General features: G+C 41.1%; 2 protein-coding genes across 4 annotated transcripts in view; one reads left to right on the top strand and one right to left on the bottom strand.

Annotated features, from left to right (window-relative positions):
- The window catches only part of vps13b (vacuolar protein sorting 13 homolog B), a 322,674-nt gene extending 319,294 nt beyond the window's left edge, over positions 1 to 3,380 (top strand). For all 3 annotated transcript variants that reach the window (XM_087177216.1, XM_087177217.1, XM_023418652.2), the window contains exons 65-68: positions 106 to 208; positions 1,666 to 1,834; positions 1,983 to 2,063; positions 2,435 to 3,380. In XM_087177216.1, coding sequence (XP_087033342.1) covers positions 106 to 208; positions 1,666 to 1,834; positions 1,983 to 2,063; positions 2,435 to 2,683 — 602 coding nt within the window. In that variant the 3' untranslated portion in view covers positions 2,684 to 3,380. The remainder of the gene's footprint in view (positions 1 to 105; positions 209 to 1,665; positions 1,835 to 1,982; positions 2,064 to 2,434) is intronic.
- Positions 3,381 to 3,429: 49 nt separating this feature from the next.
- Positions 3,430 to 18,948, bottom strand: part of rgs22 (regulator of G protein signaling 22) — an 18,720-nt gene continuing 3,201 nt past the window's right edge. Inside the window, 22 exon segments of the mRNA XM_087177193.1 lie at positions 3,430 to 3,633; positions 3,714 to 3,733; positions 3,735 to 3,804; positions 4,412 to 4,511; positions 4,797 to 4,931; positions 5,037 to 5,219; positions 5,312 to 5,491; positions 5,604 to 5,762; positions 6,412 to 6,480; positions 8,208 to 8,372; positions 10,485 to 10,647; positions 10,842 to 11,032; positions 11,882 to 11,971; positions 12,086 to 12,280; positions 14,496 to 14,597; positions 14,766 to 14,888; positions 15,351 to 15,531; positions 16,534 to 16,695; positions 16,889 to 17,605; positions 18,199 to 18,284; positions 18,407 to 18,589; positions 18,670 to 18,732. Coding sequence (XP_087033319.1) covers positions 3,605 to 3,633; positions 3,714 to 3,733; positions 3,735 to 3,804; positions 4,412 to 4,511; positions 4,797 to 4,931; positions 5,037 to 5,219; positions 5,312 to 5,491; positions 5,604 to 5,762; positions 6,412 to 6,480; positions 8,208 to 8,372; positions 10,485 to 10,647; positions 10,842 to 11,032; positions 11,882 to 11,971; positions 12,086 to 12,280; positions 14,496 to 14,597; positions 14,766 to 14,888; positions 15,351 to 15,531; positions 16,534 to 16,695; positions 16,889 to 17,605; positions 18,199 to 18,284; positions 18,407 to 18,589; positions 18,670 to 18,732 — 3,366 coding nt within the window. The 3' untranslated portion in view covers positions 3,430 to 3,604.

Below are 18,948 nucleotides of genomic sequence, written 5' to 3'. Positions count from 1 at the left end.
AAGTCAGAATGGCACCAGTTTGTCTCATTGATTTGACGTCATATTTAAATGCATGTACAAACGTCCCCGATAGTTACACTGATGCTTGACTGTCTCTCCGAACAGGGATCCTTCATGGAGCAGGACTGTGGCAGCTTCCTAAACAGCTCTACCTTCCTATAGAGGAGAAGTCGGCTCAGGCCCCGAACAGCCACCTTAAATATGTCTGGTATGACGCCTGAACCATTCATTAAGCCTGCAGGGTCCTTCTTTACATTTCTCCGGGTCTTCTTTAGAAATGGGACATGTGTTCTTGCCTTTGCTGTTGTTGGACTCACTCCAGAATCTGCTGTTTTCTCTCCTCATTTTTGCTGTCTTGTTTAAAATAACCTTGGAGAGTTTATTACCCACTTTCCCCCAAAAAAAGTCTGGAAAGATGTTTGACCTTGATCCCACACATGGTAGCCAGCCTGCCCTCCCTTGTTCTCATCGAGCCATGTTAAAAGGTTTTTATAAGCACTCTGCCAAAGCCGCCAGCTAGAAATTGTTCTTGTTATTTAACTATGAGTCTGTCCAGAGATGTTTCCATGTGCCATCAGATGAAGCAGGAACATCTTTCTTTGTATGTTGCAATGGTTTGGAGAGATTCAGTTTACAAAGGTTACATGTTGTGCCAAGCAGAAGGTTAACTTTGGGTCCGGTGTCGTAAAAAGACAATGGCTTGAAGCGCAGCTGTATCTACAGACCAGAGATTCCAGTGTGCTCTCACAGTGAAACACTTAATATCATAAAATTTATAGAGGCCTGTGTGTCCAGAAGGTTATCAGGAGCTATAGAAAAGGCATTTATAATGAATTTTCTACAGTTTGGTTTCCATAGCTATCAAACATTTACTTCTAGTAGCAGTCAGTGTCCCATGAGGAGAAAGGCCAAATTTTAAATACAATATTAATTCAGGACATTCCACTTTAGTTGTCGTCACCCGAGGGGTTAGAAGTGTGTTTTACTAACGTTAGAGGAAGATGAAAAAAAGATAAAAATACATGAATGCTGAGATAATGCTCCCCTGTGGTTTAATTCATGCTGCATTGCAGTCAAACTGGTTTCCATCAGATGTCCATCAATTATTTTTACTACTGCAGGTAGCCCAGACACTTGAGCTGAGTAACACTGAGCAGAACCAAACTGTCCCTACTGTGGCTGCTTCAACATCTGCTCTGCAATGCACCTGCCTTCCAACGTAAACAAACTGTCAGAGGAACATGACTGAACACTTCACTTCCTGCACACATATTTCCCTGTTGGACATGTGTGTAATAGGAACCATGCAGAGAACATGCAAAAATGTAAATTACAGGATGTATGCAGACACGTATGGTCACTTGTATGTATGTGCTGAGGTTAGTTTGACACTTTGTGTGGTCTTGTGTTTATAGGGAAAGTGTATGTCTGAAGTTAAAAGGTCTAACTATGTGTAATTATACGTACACATAATCTATGCACGCAGGGTGAAGTGATGTGATTGTTTCATACATTTTACATGTTGATTAAGCATAAAATTACAAATGCCTTATTTTCAATATTTGATTGTATGTAAAGTTTGAATTTTCCAATCCTTTCCATCTAAATAGTGTGTGTATATCATAACTTGTTTATAATGTACATCCCTTCCTGCTCTAACCACAGGAAGATGCTTCAGTCTCTGGGACGACCGGAGCTGCACATGGCCCTGGAGGTGACCATTGTGAGTGGGTCAGGTCAGGAGCATGCCGGCTGTCTGCTGCTCACCTCCGAGGTGCTGTTTGTGGTCAGTCTCAGTGAGGACACACAGCAGCAGGCCTTCCCCATCACAGAGGTAATGGAAAAGAAAAATGGCATTCCACACACATCAGAAATCTCCTGACCAGTCTGAAAACAGTTCCTGTAACAGTCAAATGAACATTTCTTTAGTGGTGTTGATGTGCAGGCTGTGAATTGAACGTTACATTTCCTGTCCTCCGCAGGTGGAGTGTCAGCAAGAGCCCGGACAGCAAGGACAGCTCACCCTCACCTTACAGCAGCAGACAGTCACCAGTGACACAGAGGTGAGACTCTGAAAGTAATGGAGCTACAGAGGTCACATGGTGGTAAACAACGATTGTCAGTATATTATGTGCCAAGTATTTTGAATATTTTTCAGTGATTAACACAGCAGACTACCAGATCAATATATTTATGCCATGTCACACTTAGAGGATGAGTACAACCCTTTAGGCACTTGAATGATAAAATTCTTCTTACATCTCAGTAGTACAGCTCTTTTCACCAGTTTGTCAGATTGAAGGTTCAATCAGCTGCTATCGTCATGACAACATACTTTTTACACAACACTTCATCATGTGTCCTTTGATGGCATATGAATGGACAGCACCTGCAGTAGAGTTAACTTGGTAATCATATGTGTGTTGTTCTTCAGGGTGACGGTGTTCGTGAGCGTCTGTCAGAGCAGCAGTATCAGCGGCTGGTGGATTACGTGACGAGAGCCTCCCACTTTCTCTCCCCCTCTGCTACCTCCCTCCAGCTGCAGCCACCGGTGACACTTGCCGAGCCACCGCCCTCTGTCACCAAGTCTTACCACTACATGGTGGATCCCGCCTTCACCAAGGTGTTTGTCAGCAAGTTCAACATGGTAAAGAATAAAGCCTTGCGCATTGGTTTCCACTGATACACACTGGTGGCTTTCTTAAATTTATATAAGATCAGACCTTTGTTCCAATCTAAATTTAATAAAACCTCTGAAAAGATAACTACCCATTTATGCAAAAATAATAGTTTGTTATATTTAACTTTAAGTCCACCTGGCCATCCATGCCTTAGAATGTAGGGAATTCTTATAAATTGCCTTTGAAAGATATTTTTTACTGATACAACAAACTACACAGAAAAATCTGTGGGTTTAGAATCATAGAAACACGTGAGTTAAAACACTTCTTATGCTAAGACATTTCAATGATCATACACTGTATTTAACACTAAAACAAATAAGATTTGTGTCAACTCAAAATTAGGGCTTGTTCAGTCAGTGTGAAGTCTCTTCAGTGTTGCAGATAAAAAATGCACAACAACCAGGAGTCACTCAGATCGGTCTCACTCTGCAGAATAAGCTCTTGGTGTTTACATTCAGAGACTGTCTCATGCCAATGTTAAGTGCAATATTATATACATGTTGATGGGGATAAGATACCAGCTTTCAACCAAAATGTTTTTATAGATGATAAACTCCTTACATTGATGCCAACATGTTATTGTTGCCTTTTATATTTGTTGTACCACTGAGTTCTATGTACAATTTAAGTCTATTGCCTTCAGTGTATATAAATGGATATTAATAGAGAAATGTTTTAATAAAAAATATTAAGTGATATTCTATCATTGTGTACTATGTCTGAAAAGAAATCTAAATACCAGTAAGGTTAATTACATTTGTCTTTACCTCAGTGAAAACACATCTGCTAGGACTGATACAGAAGCGAAATGGATGTAAGAATCAGCAGGTGTCTGTTACACTGCGTTTGAAAAATATTCTTACATCATCTATAAACCCAGCCTCAACCTTTGTCGCTGTCCGTCACCCTGAGCTCTGGTTTCATTTCATGTTGCAGGCTCTTAAACCTCCTGCAATAAAGCATGAGAGTCAATTAGGCTTTGGAGGCAAAGTGTTGCATCAGGCCGATGACAAAGCACTGTTCACTTACTGTTATATCTGTGACACTGTTGAGGAGCGATGTGACTGCCTGTGGCTGTGCTTGCTGCCTGCTGAGTTGACACTGCAGTAAGAGGAGGAGTCTAGAGAGGAGAGAAAGACATGGATCACTTAATGAGTTGAGTGTTAAGTAGAAAACACCTCCCTCCTTAACTGTGGACTTTCTTCTATCTCTGTATCTGTCATACATGTTCTCTCAGGCCTTCAGGCTGAGCTTGTCTCCACCAGGAAACAGCGATGAGCTCCATCTGTGCTCCTCTGTGTTAATAGTTCTTCTCTATACCTTCCCATTGAAACACTATTTGCACTCTGCTTCATTTCCATTCAAACTCATTCTTAATGGTTAGCACCACACTTCATTTCCATATCCATGTAGTGTGGACTCTGACTAACTCCTGCACAGAATATTGACACTTAATAGACAGGCTGAAGTGGCTGTTTTGGCCAGAGTTCCACATAATGAGACAGCTCTGACATGTGGAGGGGGTCGGGTTGACAATGTTTTGGCTTCAACTGCCAGGTAATATCACAGCCTTGGAAATTTAGCTTGGATTTTACCGTGGGAACGACTAAATATCATTTCAGTGTTATGGTTTCCCGAATTTACTGTAACTACTACTCTAAAAGTCAAAAGTGCTGGATATGGGAGTTTCACTGAGCCCTGGGAGAGAAAGGGAGGTGTGTGTGTACCTGAGGCAGTGGAGAACGATGCTTCCAACTGACTCTTTTTCCTCAGCAGCACCTCCTCCCTCTTCAGAGCTGCCATGTACTTGGAGTAGGACCACGACAGCTGAGGGAAAATATCCAGAAATCGAGTCAAATCTAACGTGATTAGAAAAACGGTTCAGTTAGAGTTGCCTTCATAGTCTGTGGTTGGAACTGATGAGGCCTTCATGCTGTAATCGAGTTTATCTTCATCACTGCAGTTTTTATTTTAATATGTTTAACTTTCAGATTTCCAAATGAAATAATTTAATTTGGTTTGACTTTCTTCATATGAGACATTTTACACAAACACATCTTCAGCTCTACCTTCATCATGTTTCCCAGTGAGGAACATCAGCGTGCTGCTTACCGGCTGTGTGGGAGACGGCTGCACTCTGCTTTGTGTCCTCCACTGCTTTTTTCCACTTCTCCCCTCTTGTTCTTCTTCTACATTGCCCATGTCCTCCTCCTCTCTACGACTGGATTCGTCTGACTCCTGCTCTTCCTGCACAACAAATCAGGTTGAATGGAGATTTTAATGTTGCAGTAATATAAGAAATTGTATAACCACATTCTTTTAACTGTCATTTATTTTCCTTTGTTTCCTCACCTGGGCTCTCCTCCTCTCATCCACCTCCTCCTCCTCTTCCTCTTTCCTCCTCTGTCTTCTCACTCTGGCTCTGTGTTTGACTCGTTTCTCCTGCAGTAGAGGGAGGAGTTGCTTCTCTTCGACACTGCTGCTCAGCTCTTGAAATTCAGGCCAAACCTTCAGCAGTTCACTGAACACTGACATCTACATGAACAGAACAAAGACATTCACATGAAACACACAAACAGGAAAACATAACAATGCAAACCGTTCTCTTAGACACATACACACACCACCTGTGCTTCTCTGAAGATGTAAGGGCCAAGCTTGTGGCGTTTCTCCAGAATGTGCTGGGCCTGCTCAGGAGGGATGTCTATCTGCAGACTGGGGGGCATGGACGAGTTGATAAAACAGTTGATGATGGTGGAGATCTTCTGCTGGATGGTGGCCTCGTCGCTGTGAGAGTGACAAAGGTCCTTCACACAAGAGGAGAGGTAAAAGAGGAAAAATGGAAGGTAGAACTTTAGCAAAAGAATAAAATTAAAGACAATATTTTAATTTAAAACAAATATCTAACTTTGTTTTTACCTTATACCTCTGGACCTCCAACCAAAACAGCATGTCGTTCTCCAGGAAGTCTCCCTTCAGGGAGACAAAGTGCTGGAATTGCAGACAGGTGACAGGGTTGAGTAAGATCTGTCGAAACAGGAGAATCTCTTTGGAAGAACTCATCCATAAACCCTCAGCCTGCAGGTGGACGAGACAGAGGAAACAGAGGTTTTCAAGGACACAGTAAGGTGTTAAATAAATCCCCCCCCCCCAGCCAAATAAAAAAAATGAAAATGAATTATTGCTTACTGGTGCAAATATAACAAGAAAACATTATACATAGAGCAGTAGAAGATCCAGTGAGTGTGCTCTTGAACAACAGCGGTGAATCTGTGACCTCTGAGCTACAGTCTTAGCTCACAGAAAACTGAGATAATGATCCTCCTTTATTCTGAAAACCTGGTCTTTGCCAATGATGAGATAATGATCACAAAGATGATAGTCACAATCATGTATGAAAACTCCTTCCTGCAATCATCCTGCTTAAGACGTGAAACGCTCATGGTTTATATCTACGTTCTACTGTGGAGCTGAGATGAGGAGACGGGAACAGAGCTGCATGGAAAACACTCCAAAGACTATTAAAAGAAGGTTAGTAATGCTGATGCTTTAATCTTATTTATCCTGGATCCAATTTGGGAAAACCAACCACAAGACCCAAATGGTATTTGACAAAGCCAGTGCTTGAAGCCAAGTCATGAACTAAATCACACATGCTTTCAGGCCAGGAAATGCCTTATTTCTCTCAATTCAAAATATCCAGCGTCCCCCGAGGATTTCTTCTTACCTTCCAGGCTTTTCTTCTCGTTCCGCGTCGATGGTAGACGTGCTGCGAGAGCCTGTCTGCTGCTTGGGGCTACCACACACAGAAACACACACACACAAAGGTCAAAAGTCAGAAACTGAATAAACTAGGATTAACAGGCTCACTGAACACCTCTCAGACCTCACTGGTCTACGCTGCTCTCCGTCATTGGCAGTAACTGAAGCTCTGGCTTCTTTTTTTACCTTTAACCTTCACTCAGTCTTCATTTCTTCTGATCTAACTCCTCTGATCTCCTCTTTGAGAAATCTTCACCTCCCTGATGTCATGTCCATCTCGCACCCCCAAACTCCTCTGCCTTTCCTCGTCTTCATCTTTTCCACTCTCCAACACATCTCTGCCTCCAGAGTGTAATGCTAAACTACACCTACCTCTCATTACCTAATGACAGTATCAATGTGACTAAACATTGTAAACTTGATAACATAATGAGGCCCAGCAGCAGAATCTCTGGTGTTACCACTTGATGAGGCAACCTGAGAGAGCCACTGGACAGTGACAGCATTTAGTGGTTTCTCACATTGCAGAGCTGCTAATGTGTCTGACTTCTTATCTCTGTCCACTCTCGAGGCCTTTGTACAGCAGGGATCAAATGCTTTGATGCTAACAGTGGTACTTATCACAAGTACAGCTTACACAAGTTAGGAACTCAGAGTTATGCATTTCAGATCAAACCAACATAATTAACTTCATGCATGTGTTACATATAGAAAGGCTGAGAATATTTATACAGTAGCCAAAACTATCATTAATGGACAGAAACAAGCAGGAACAAAAACAAAACCTGAAGTTCATTGCTTTAAAGGATCAAATAATTCTATATCTGCCCTGGGTGTGTATGACCACTAATGATTTTGATATTAAGGATATTTACTGATGACTACTGTTACAGAAGCTTCACAGCTGTGTCAGTAACCTGGATACATGTGACTGAGAATAAACATGAGAGTCTACAGCCACATTAGTGACTCTGTGTGGCTGTACTTTGAGCTAAATGTTAACATAAACATGCTACATGCTCAGAATGCTAACATAGCAGGTAATGAGTTTAGCATGTTAGCATGCTAGCATTTATTAATTAGTGTTGAGTGAATAAAAATTTTGACATGTTGATGGAAAAGTTGAGGAATCACCAAAAGTAATTACAATGAATCCTGAGGGGAACATGAATGTTTATATCAAATTTAATGACAATCTCTCCTAAAATTATTGAGTTAATTCACTCTAAACCACAAATGTCAATCTGCTGGTGCTTCTAGAGGAAAAGCCATTAGGATACTCTGTCAGGGAACCACGGATGTCTGTACAAAATTTGGTGCCAACCCATTAAATAGATGCTGAGATGTTTCTCAGGATAAGTGAAAACTTTGGCCTTCAGGTCAGAGGATCATTGAAGTCAGTAGACTTTTTCCTCTGGAGAATATCTATACAAACGATTGTAGAAATCCATCCAATAGTTGAGAAATTTCAGTCAGGAGAAAAGTCCTGGACTGACCGACCAACAGATGCTGCTGGCTTGGCTAAAAACAATTCTACTGTTTGTTTGGATAAAAATAATATTTCCATAGTGAAATTAAAGTACTTAAAGTAACGTTTGTTCTGATTCCAACATCTGTAAACTTAATAATGACACCAGCTGTTAACAGCCATAGTTATCCAAGGCTGTGGACCTCCAGTGTAACCAGCTATAGCCAAATGGTTGCAGTTTAACTGATACCCTCTATAAATACAATAAAAGTGACAAAAATCGGGACATCTACCTTTGGTTTGTGTTTCTGTCGCTCTGTGAACTCTGCCGTGGACAGAAACTGAGGCAGCCATGTTTTCTCAATGTGATGCCTGACGATGTCCTGGATCTCCACGACAACCACATTTGACAGACACTCCAGCTTCAGACGCTCCAGTCCACCTGCCAGATGCATTATCTACAGACAGAGACAGAGACAGAGACAGAGAGACACACACACACACACACACACACACACACACACACACACAAAGAGAGAGAGACATACACACACACACAGAGACACACACAGAGACACACACAGAGACACACACACAGAGAGAGACACACAAAGAGAGAGAGACATACACACACACACACACACACACAGAGAGACACACACACACACACACACACACACACACAGAGAGACACACACACACAGAGAGACAAACAAACACACACACACACAATGAAGACAGTCAAAGCCACAGCAGATGCCTGCCAATGGTCACATGTGTGTCCATGTGTTTGATATGAATGCTACAGAATGTCTGCGAGGCTGACGAGTGTACATGTCTAAAGATTTCTATGAAACCACATGAAGCACATGAGGTGGTGGACAAATTCATAGAAAAACTGCCCGCAGTGGGAAGCCCAACTGAAAACTCCTTCCTGATTCCTGCTGTGCTCTTCATCATTCCCACAATCCATGCGTTCTCTTCATCTTCCCTGTCTGCTTTCTGTCTTCATACATCGATCTGGCCGTGTCTCCCTGTTTATATCTCCTTTATATTTTCTCTCATCTCATTTTGCACGCACACAGGCATGCATGCACACACTCACTCACACGCCGGCTCCAGAAATGAGAACCAGTCATGGCACTGGAGTGGGAGTCAGTAGATGAAAGGAGGCCAATCTGTGTCTGGATGACTGAGTGATTGAAAGAGTGAAGGGCCAAAGCAGTAAAGCTGTCAGTCTCTACATTGCTCACGCAGACAAGAACCAACGCTGAGATGGAAGGGCAGCAGCCAGATCCGATCCTACACAGTTAGAAGCACTAAAATTGGCATTCTCGTTCAAATGCACAGTTATAGTGATTATTTTGATGGTATTTATGAGATGAGGATGACAAATGACAAAGGTCATGCACCAGAGTTGAATTCATGTCAACAAGTACACTGAGTGTCTCTCTCTTAACCAAGTAAGCCACAAGAACATCCTAAAATCAGGGTTCATCAATGGCCATTATTATTTAATATGTCATGTAAGAGTGATTCCAGGGGCGCTTGTACTTCTGGTTGCCAGAGAAATTGTAGAATAGCTCAGCTAATTTGAAAACAATACAAGGGAACACTATCTGCTGCATTATCAATCTAGTTCTGCATGAATGTGGAAATAGAGCTAAAAGTAATACAGAAATGGCTGGAATAATGAAGCATTAAATAAACAGTTGAAACTGTTACTGCTAGCTGGAAACAATGGATTAACAGTTGGCATTAGCTAAAAGTAATGAATAAACAGCTGCTAGCTGGAGCTGAATGTATCAGCTAAATGTAAATGGTAGAATGTCCAGCTTCAGCCACTCCAAGTGCAAACGACCAAACAAACTGTTAGTGCAACATTATGAAAACATTATTGCTTAATATAATTAATAAAATTAAAACCATTTTAAATGAACACATTTGGAACATGCAGTAGTATCAATGAAGGGGTGCTTGAGTTTATCTGACAAGGCTGTGTGGAACCACAGTCCTGTAACACATATAAAATAACACTGCTTGCTATGACAGTGTAATAACCATAGCTATCTTTAGTGTCCAAAAAAGAACAATTAGGTTCACCGCTGCCTGTCCCATCTACTCATCCTACTTTCACACACCATGACCTCCTGCAGTAACCCTAGAATCTCAGAAACCTAATCTCAGACTATAAATGTCAGGAGAGATTTCATCCTAGTGTCATTGTTACAAGAGCAGATCTTCTTTGTCATCCCTGGATCCAAACCACACTCCTCTTCTGCTCCTCCTTCTAATTCTAACCATGTCTTCTCATCCCTGTTCCCTAACGACACCCTGCTGTCAGAGCTGTCAGCGTGAAGTCTGCAGAAATAGTGTGAGAGCCACAGCAGCCTCTGTTTATCACTTGTGAATGCTCAGCCACAACTGGAGCTCACATCTCATCTTTGGATTGCCATGTTGTAACAATCTTCACAATATTTCAAACTCAGTGGAGACAACACCAAAATGGGTACAATTGCTAAAAACATACCGATGAACATACTGGTTTTCAAAATATGTAATTGACATACATCATTCTGTTGTTCTGTGGAGGCAGGGCTGTCAGGACCAAAGAAGTACTTCCTGTTGAGGTATTTGGTTGCAATGTGAGAGGACCTCTCTTGTTTGACAGCCTTGTCCCGCTGAGGAGTCCTCCTGTACTGCTCCAAATCCAGCCAACATGTCAGATGAACACTGTGCAGAAACACATGTTCAGAACACACGTGTTACTTTCACATAAACTTCAGTGCAATGTACTGTATACATCTAGCCCCTTTTATACTCATATATAATACATTGCTGTGAATATACTGTGCATATGTTGGTGTGGGGGCATATTGTTAAAGATAAAAGTCTGATGATAAAGCTATCTGAGTTACAGGGGTTACCTGGCATCCTGATTCTGGAGGAAAGACATAAAGTGCCCAATCTCGTGGCGATGACGAAGTAAGGAACCTAGACGGTAACCTTGGTAATTTGGAGACGCACTAGACCAAGAGTTAGGTGCTTGGAGGCCCTTTGAGGAGGGAGTAGAAGAAGCAATAGGAGAGGGAGATTGTATGGACCCAGACTGCTGCACCTGCAGGGGAGATACAGCAAGAGGAGCCAGAGAAATAAAAAAAGAGGTGGCATAAAAAACAAGAAAGAACTAGAATTACTGCCTTGTGGTTTTCTGCCTCCGCCCCTCAGATTCAGGTCACATCCCTGTTTAACCAGAATCACACAAAATATGAACCATTTGTGTAAAATCTGGTCATAATTGTTGTGTGATGTCTTAAGTAAAGGTTTAAGTGTTTCCTGAGGTCATTGTGACCTTGACCTTTGACCTTTTTTCACCAAAGTCTAATCAGTTCGTCCAGAGTCCGAGTGAACATTTGTACCAAATTTGAAAGGATTCCCTTGAAGAGTTCTGGTGATATTGCGTGTCACTTTGACCACCAAAATCTCATCATCCTTGAGTCCTAGTGAATGTTTGTGCCAAATTTCAAGAAGTTCAGTTGAGGCGTTTCCGAGATATTGTGTCCACGAGAATGGGACGGATGGAGGGACGGACAGACGGACAACAATCTCTGGCTGTCACCGGAGCAGAGGCATAAAAACAGGTGTGGTTCAAAACTCTTAACAGTGATTTTTCCACATCACCTCATACCTAATACTGCCTCGTAGATGCTCTAAAGTCACATGGATCATTTCTTCTATATAACAGAAGTATGACACCATTGTAAACGGCATGTTCATGCCAAGTAATACAGGCTTGGAACAGCAGATTATCAACAGTGTTACTAAGCAATACATAAACACTGGAAAGAAACCATTTTCACATTAATTTTTACATTAGCTATGTTCACAGGTGTGTGTTTATTGGCAGGTTAACAGAGCACCAACATTTTAAAAGTCTGTGGTATTCATTGATGCTGTGTGACCTGACCTGTTTCAGTCGGTGCTCTGATTCCTCGTACACACTCTGGAGTTCCCTGTAGTCCTGACTTTCAACCCTATTCCCTTCCTGCACACACACCTAGAAACACACAGACATAAGGCCACTCAGAGCTGCAATGATTAGTTGATTAATTAAAAGAAAACTGACAAAGTATTTTAATGATAGTTGAAGTAATTTGTCATTTGTGGTTACCTTCTGGAAGGACTCTTCATCCCTGCTTACCAGCAGTGTCCATGGCTGCAGCAGGATGTTCAGGGTGTGTTCCTCAACCTCGTCAAACAGCTCCTCAAAAGCCGGCATTAGTCTGTTGTACACCTTCCTCCTGATCTCCTCATCCACACCAATGCTCCTTCTAGCAGAGGTGTACAGATATGTGGAGTATAGGAGCTGAGGAGAGGAGAGGAATATGTCATCACTTCAGAAACATTTCTCCTCACTACTGCCATCACTTTCATCATCACCATTGTTCAGTGCTCTCATACACAATATTCACTATCTGTCATCACTGCTGCATCACACCACATAAATGTCAGTCTTTTAACCCTGTTGGCAACGACACCATGGAAACATCTTCTAAATTTCATTCCTCTAGTGAACTTAAGGTTAACTGAAGGAAAAACGATTTCACTGTGCGGTATTCTGGACCATACCGCTTTACTTTCCTCCCTGGTCCGGCTGTAGCCAGACAGGGTGGTTCTGGGTGAGTGGACTGGCGCAGACCTGGACGGGAGGGGGGTCTGACTCACTTGTTTTTATGGGGGTTTAAATCTCCCCACTTAGTGACGGGTAAAGAGGGTGGAGAGAAGCCGCGAGGACAAAGGGAATGACAGGCCAAGAGAGTAAGCAAAAAGGTCAGGTGTGTATGTGTGTGCGCAAGGGTAACAAAATGTTACACTCAATATCTGTTTCATTACCTTTTTGATTACATTTTAAGACATTTGTTCTGTTTTTTAATTTGTTGTGATTCATCATTTTGCCTGGCGTCCTCTCTAAAGGCAGCCTCTTTATCACTCTGGATATTGTGTTCTTCTGTATTAAGTATCTTCATTTAAGTTTTAAATTGGCTACAACTTCTTTTCCCCATAAAGAAACATGAGTTACATGAATATAACTATTTTTTATTACTTGAAATTAGTTTGATATTGTACAGATGGCTTTGGTGAGACTTGAAGAAACTTAAGAAAAATTCATGAAATCATGAACAATTTATTATCTGAAATAGTGTGTTGCTATGTTTTGGCTAAATGAAAATGAAGTTATCCTGAGACGAGTGTTTTATGACAGGAAAAACTCCACAGATGCACCAAGTTACCAGAAACTATCTGATGAACCAGCCTGAACTCATCTCTATAGACATCAAATGCACTCAGTCTCAAATTGAAACAGTAAAAAGACATAATAAAAAAAAAAAAAATCACAACCCGCTATGCATTTAATTTATGTGTAAAATAGAGAAAATACTTTGCTTTCAGGGATTATTGTTTTGTAGACAAAGATGCTTCCCTCTCCTTTATTTACATTTTCTAATATTATTAATTTGCTCATACTTCCAATGTGTGTTAAATAGCTACTGAGATTAGTTTAATTAATATCACCTTAGGTCACTAACTTAACATCTGAGTCAGTAGTTAATTAAGTATTTTTATAATAATAATAATTTTATTTATACAGCACTTTTCTTAACAAAGTTACGAAGTGCTTTAAGAAAAGTATAGAAAAGTAAAACCAGATAGAAGAAAAAAACAAAGCAAGCATCATAAGAAGTGTAAGACAGCATAATAAAAAACATCTAAATCAACATTATGCAAAAATATCTGACAGCAATAAAATACATGTATGTAAAAACAGTAATAAGGGATAAAAATAAAAAATAAAACACGAATCAGACATTACCAAAAGCTAAGACAAAGAAATCTGTATTAAGAAGATTTCTTAATACAGATTTCCAGGGTGTCGGGCGTCTAATATCAAACGTCCAGTCACCCTTAGTCACAAGCCTCGACTTTGGGAGGACCGGCAGACCTCCATCCGCCGATCTCAATTCTCGGTTGGGCATATACCATGTCAATAAATCAGAGATGTAATTGGGGGCAGAGCCATTTAAGGCTTTAAAAGTCAGTAATAAAATTTTAAAATCAATCCGAAATCTAACAGGGAGCCGAGCACCAGAGTCATGTGATTGTACCTGTTAGTTCCAGCAATAAGACAAGCAGCAGCATTTTGCACGAGCTGAAGACAATGGAAGGAGGCCCGGCTGATACCTGGATGAAGTATGTTGGGGTAATCAAGCCGAGAATAACTAAAAACATGTATAACTTTTTGTAGGTCAGTGATTCATAAAAATGATCTAATTTTGGAACTGATCTCTGAGCTGTGAAAAAAAAAAGATTGAACCACATGTTTGACTTGGTTGTCAAAGCTCAGATTGGCATCAAATATTACCCCTAGATTCCTCGCAGCCAGCTTAATATAATTGGAGAGGTCGCCAAAATTTGCACTGAGAGAGCCAGTCCCCTCCAGGTCTGCGCCAGAAGGCAGTGTGAGATGAATGTAGAAAACTCTCCAGTGAAATCTGTGTGTGTGAGTGTGTGTGCGTACTGACCTGTGCCTCTCTCTGTACTCTGTACGGGTCCATCCCATCCTGGTAGAACAGCTCATGGTAGTGTCGCAGATCAGTCCAGAAGTAAACTGCATTCTCCCAAAGCTGAGACAGGACATTGGAACAACAGTGTTTTGACTGAACTGCTCAACATTGTGATTACAAAGATGTTATCCACTATCTTGGATGTATAACAGCCATAATTGAATGTGATGGACTATGCAGACTTAATGTGGAATTTAGTGCATTAAAATCCAATAGTTCTCGTTGTACCTGGTTTCCAGATTGTACACAGAAGTGTGTGAAGTACAAGCCGGCACGTGAGTCTACACTGAGAGCCTGTAACATCTTTTCCATCCTCCTGCCTTCCAGAAACTGACTTCTGCCAGAGCATAACTGATGAAGTACAGACAAAGACAGGAAACTTGTAATACAATCACCAAAATGATTTATGTAAAAAGAAAACTTTAATCTAGGGCTACAACTTATGATTAGTTTCATTATTTATTAATTGGACAGTTATCTTTCAACAATTCACCACTGAGCTCCTACAATGGGCAAAAAAAAGTGAAAAATTCAAATTTCAGAAAACCCAAGGTGATATCTTACTGCTTGTTATTGCTAGAGTCCAAAATTCAAAGATATTTGAATTATAATGATATAAAACAAAGAAGTGATCAAGTTCTCATATAGGAGAAGCTGGAATTGAATGTTTAGCATTTTAGTTTGATAAATGACTTACAGTATGGTATTTGATACCAGTTTTTTTGTGTTGTATTTTTGCTTCATATCACAAGCTGCTTCCCACCTTAAAACCTTTTTTCACCCAGACCTATCGCATCCACCCACTGTGCCTACCTGTGAAGGGACAGTATGGGAGGCTCGAGACAAGCGGGTGTCAGGGACGAGGGGAGGCAGGGTTAAAGAGTCAAGGTGGAGTTGTCTCCCTGATGGACAGCTATTCCACCACCACAGCCCCACATTAGAGGTGTCATCATGGTCTTCATGAACACACTGAGATTTTGAGAACCGGGGGGCCCTGTGGGGGATGAAGAGAGAATATTACAAATGATATTTATCTATATAAAGCTTTGGGCATATAGTGGTCATTTAAGAGGTTCTAGGGATGGTTTTAGTGGTCAGTGGTTTTAGAAGGGTCTAGGGGTCCTTTAGGAGGTTATGGAAGTCTTTTAAAAAGGTCAGTGAAGAAGTCCTAGATCTCCTCTAGGTGTTTCTAGAGATCTTTTGGACATTGTAATGATCATTGAGAAGATTCTACATGTAGTTTTGGAAGGTTTAATGGTCAATGGGAAGGTTTTAGAGGTCCTTTAGAAGCTTGAAAGCAGTCTTGGAGGTTTTAGTGGTCCTTTAAGAGGTCAGAGTAGTCCTTCAGAGGGTTTCTACTGGGCCTCTAGGAGATTCTGGTGGTCATTAAGGAGATTGCAGGTGTCTTTTGGAAGTTGTTGTGGTCCTTTACGAGGTCCTAGTTGTTCTTCAGGAGGTTTCTAGGGGATCTTTAGGGGATTTTAGGGGTCCTCTTTTGTCTATTTGATGTTGTATTGCTTTATGTAGTATGTTTTTAATGACTTGTTGAAATGAAGATGACGACTCTGGGCTTCCTTCCTCTCCTGCAGAATTAATATATCTTTTTTACAGTGTAATATTTTACTGTAACTTCTGTGCAAATAAACTAAACTAAAAGTAAACTATGTGGTGATAAACCTAAAGGAAATTGTGCAGTGACGTTTACCACCATCAGCAAAACACCAAATGAGGAACTGTCCTTTGGAAGTGTAGAGTACAGTACACTTTATGTATTTATGACAAGGGGCACTGGTTTGTTCTGGAGGCTCGTGGTGGAACATCATTAACACAGTTGGTCTGTTTTCCTTTAATTTATCCCACATGTATATACACATATACATACAGATGGGTACAAAAGTCTGACACCACTTGAATTTCTCATTAATGTCAATGGGGAAAGTGGTCTTTCACTTTCACAGACATTAGGAAGTTTAATACAGTTAAATGTGACTCTCACCAGTAGTAGAGCAGAGCCTCAGTGAGGCAGGGCTGAACTGAACACAGTTTCTCTTCTGTCCAGCAGGGGGAGGTCTTCAGTTCCAGTCTGGAGAGCAGCTCTGTGTTCAGACTGCTCCGACTGCTGCTCAGCAGGTACCGGCTCCTCATCAGGACCAAGAACCTGGAAAATAAATATAATAATATATAATATATCTTATTTGATAATTTTATTTTCATTTCATATATCTCTTAAAATACAAACATTGTATTTGTTTTTGTAGTTGCTGTTGCCACTATGACCTCTGCATCAAACCATGCTTGCAAAACATCCGCTGGCTTTTGAATGGTAAAAAAAAGACCAAGTTGATGTTCACCTGTTCTTCCGCTCTCTGTGCTGTGTGGCTTTCAGTTTTTCTATATCCATCCAGAGATTAATTAGCTTTTCCCCTGGCGTTCCCCGCAGAAACTCCTTGAACGCACCCAAGCCTGGTATATTGCCCTGGCAACAGCTACCATGGCAACAAATATCAGGGACATTTTCATGGTCTGTGTCCCTACTCCCCCTTTTGCGTTCTTGAACTTTCTCCTTCTTCCCCTCCAGTCTTTCTCTGCCTCCATTAGGTGAATGTTGGCAAACTTTACATTCACAGGGTTTATCTGTGCTGGTACAATGTGTCTGGTCTACTGACTTGCTGAAACAGCCAGAAATGTTTTGCTGTCTCTGATGATCCATTACTTTCAGGGCATTGTTGAGCACCTGTTTAACCACTCTAGCAGCCAGGTACTCCAGCTGTAGTTGTGAAGACTCAAAATCCTGGCCACTGGACTTTTGGAGATGTTGCCTCTCTGAGTTGCCAGCTGATGGCAGGTTGGAGGAGCAGGAGGAATATGAGGAGGGAAAAGAGGAAAAGGTACAAGGGTTGTCTGGCTCAGAACAGCTGGAGAAACATCTGGATGATTCCATGCATTCTGCATTGATATGTTCCCTCTGGCCAGAGGGTTGATATGTAAAGTTGGTGGTTCGGCTTGAGCTTCTTTTCCTTCTCTGGATACAGAGGTGTGGCTCCCACTGAAACAACAACTTGGCAAGTCTGGGAAAGACCAGAGAGAACTGATACACCACCATTCACAGAATACACAAGCACACATTTTTCTGAAAGCATCACGTAATTATTACACATTAATAAAAATATGGAATGAACAAATTAGGTTATTGCTATTTCTTTCATTGCTTCCATGTGTAGGTTGCAAGTTAGCATAGGTCAGTCAGTCATCTCATCTGTACAGGGATGTGTTTCTAATGCCTGTCACTAGATGCATAAGGAATTAGGTGGACTAAAAGAACGTAGGGCAACAATCTTAAAACACAATTACAAGGCGTCCTATAATAATAACCATACTGTACTGCCAGAGTACAACACTTCATAATCACTGACAAAAGCAGTCTTTGAAAATGATGATCACAATATGTGTCACAGCTAACTGAAGCATATCATCTTTAAAATATAGGCCAGTGGGTAAGCATTTCTCAAGGCTCTCGCAAAGCTGAATGACAGAAGTTATAGTATCTACATGACGTAAACAACATAAAATGATCTAAATCTATGTACAATATAGAAGGTAAAACTACATTTGTTTTGTATGAATGGTAGGTCCAAAAACAACCTGACTCGTACTCACGTACCTGTATTCAATGTAGTAATCACTTTGAAGGAAAAAGGGGAATCTTTCCTCCATGATCCACTGAATTCCTTGTTCTCTGTCCAGACACTGCAAAGGTCAGGGAGACAGATACCTCAAGTCAACCCTCTAAAACTACAGCACAGACTCATCATCAAAACCAAAAATATTCAACTATTGATTTTCACAAAAAGGAATTATTCACTGCTTACATAAACAGTGTAATGGCTGTCTACAGGAGGAGTTCTGGTCAGCACTGTGGGGTTACTGGTAAGTAGTTGTGATTTGCTGCGGTGCAGGACTGTTCTCTTTCTTCTGCAGATAGAATCAGCTGTCCCACTCACCACCTCAAACAGCCCTGTCTCCTGGTTGTACTGCAAAGCCTCTGAGAAAGACTGGGAAAAGATGTCAGGGTATAAGAAGGGTACAAGTTTTTTCAAAAATATGCTGCATGTATACATTAGGACTACTTTACCGGCAGACTTAAGAAGTCATTGAAGAAGTGAGCCAGCACATCATCAGAGGCCAGTGTGTGTTTCTGTATGGGAAAAAAAAATTGAGTACTGAAACAGTCACGGTATAGAAATTCTGCCAACCCAATGTTACAGAATTTATGAGGTTACGAAGCGTCAATTAAAACTTGTACTCACAAATTTACCAGCGGTGAGATGTGGAAACTCTTAAAAAAAGAAAGAAAAACTTAAAGTAAGTTAGCAAACCAACATTAGTTCAAACCCCCCCCCCCCCCCCCCCC

Source organism: Seriola lalandi, unplaced genomic scaffold (assembly GCF_002814215.2).
Source record: "Seriola lalandi dorsalis isolate HSWRI2012SDOR001 ecotype SW California unplaced genomic scaffold, Sedor1 jcf7180002054583, whole genome shotgun sequence".
In the NCBI taxonomy this organism is placed as follows: Eukaryota; Metazoa; Chordata; class Actinopteri; order Carangiformes; family Carangidae; genus Seriola; species Seriola lalandi.
The sequence above is the reverse complement of the archived record's forward strand: the minus strand, read 5'-3'. Positions and strand labels throughout refer to the sequence as shown.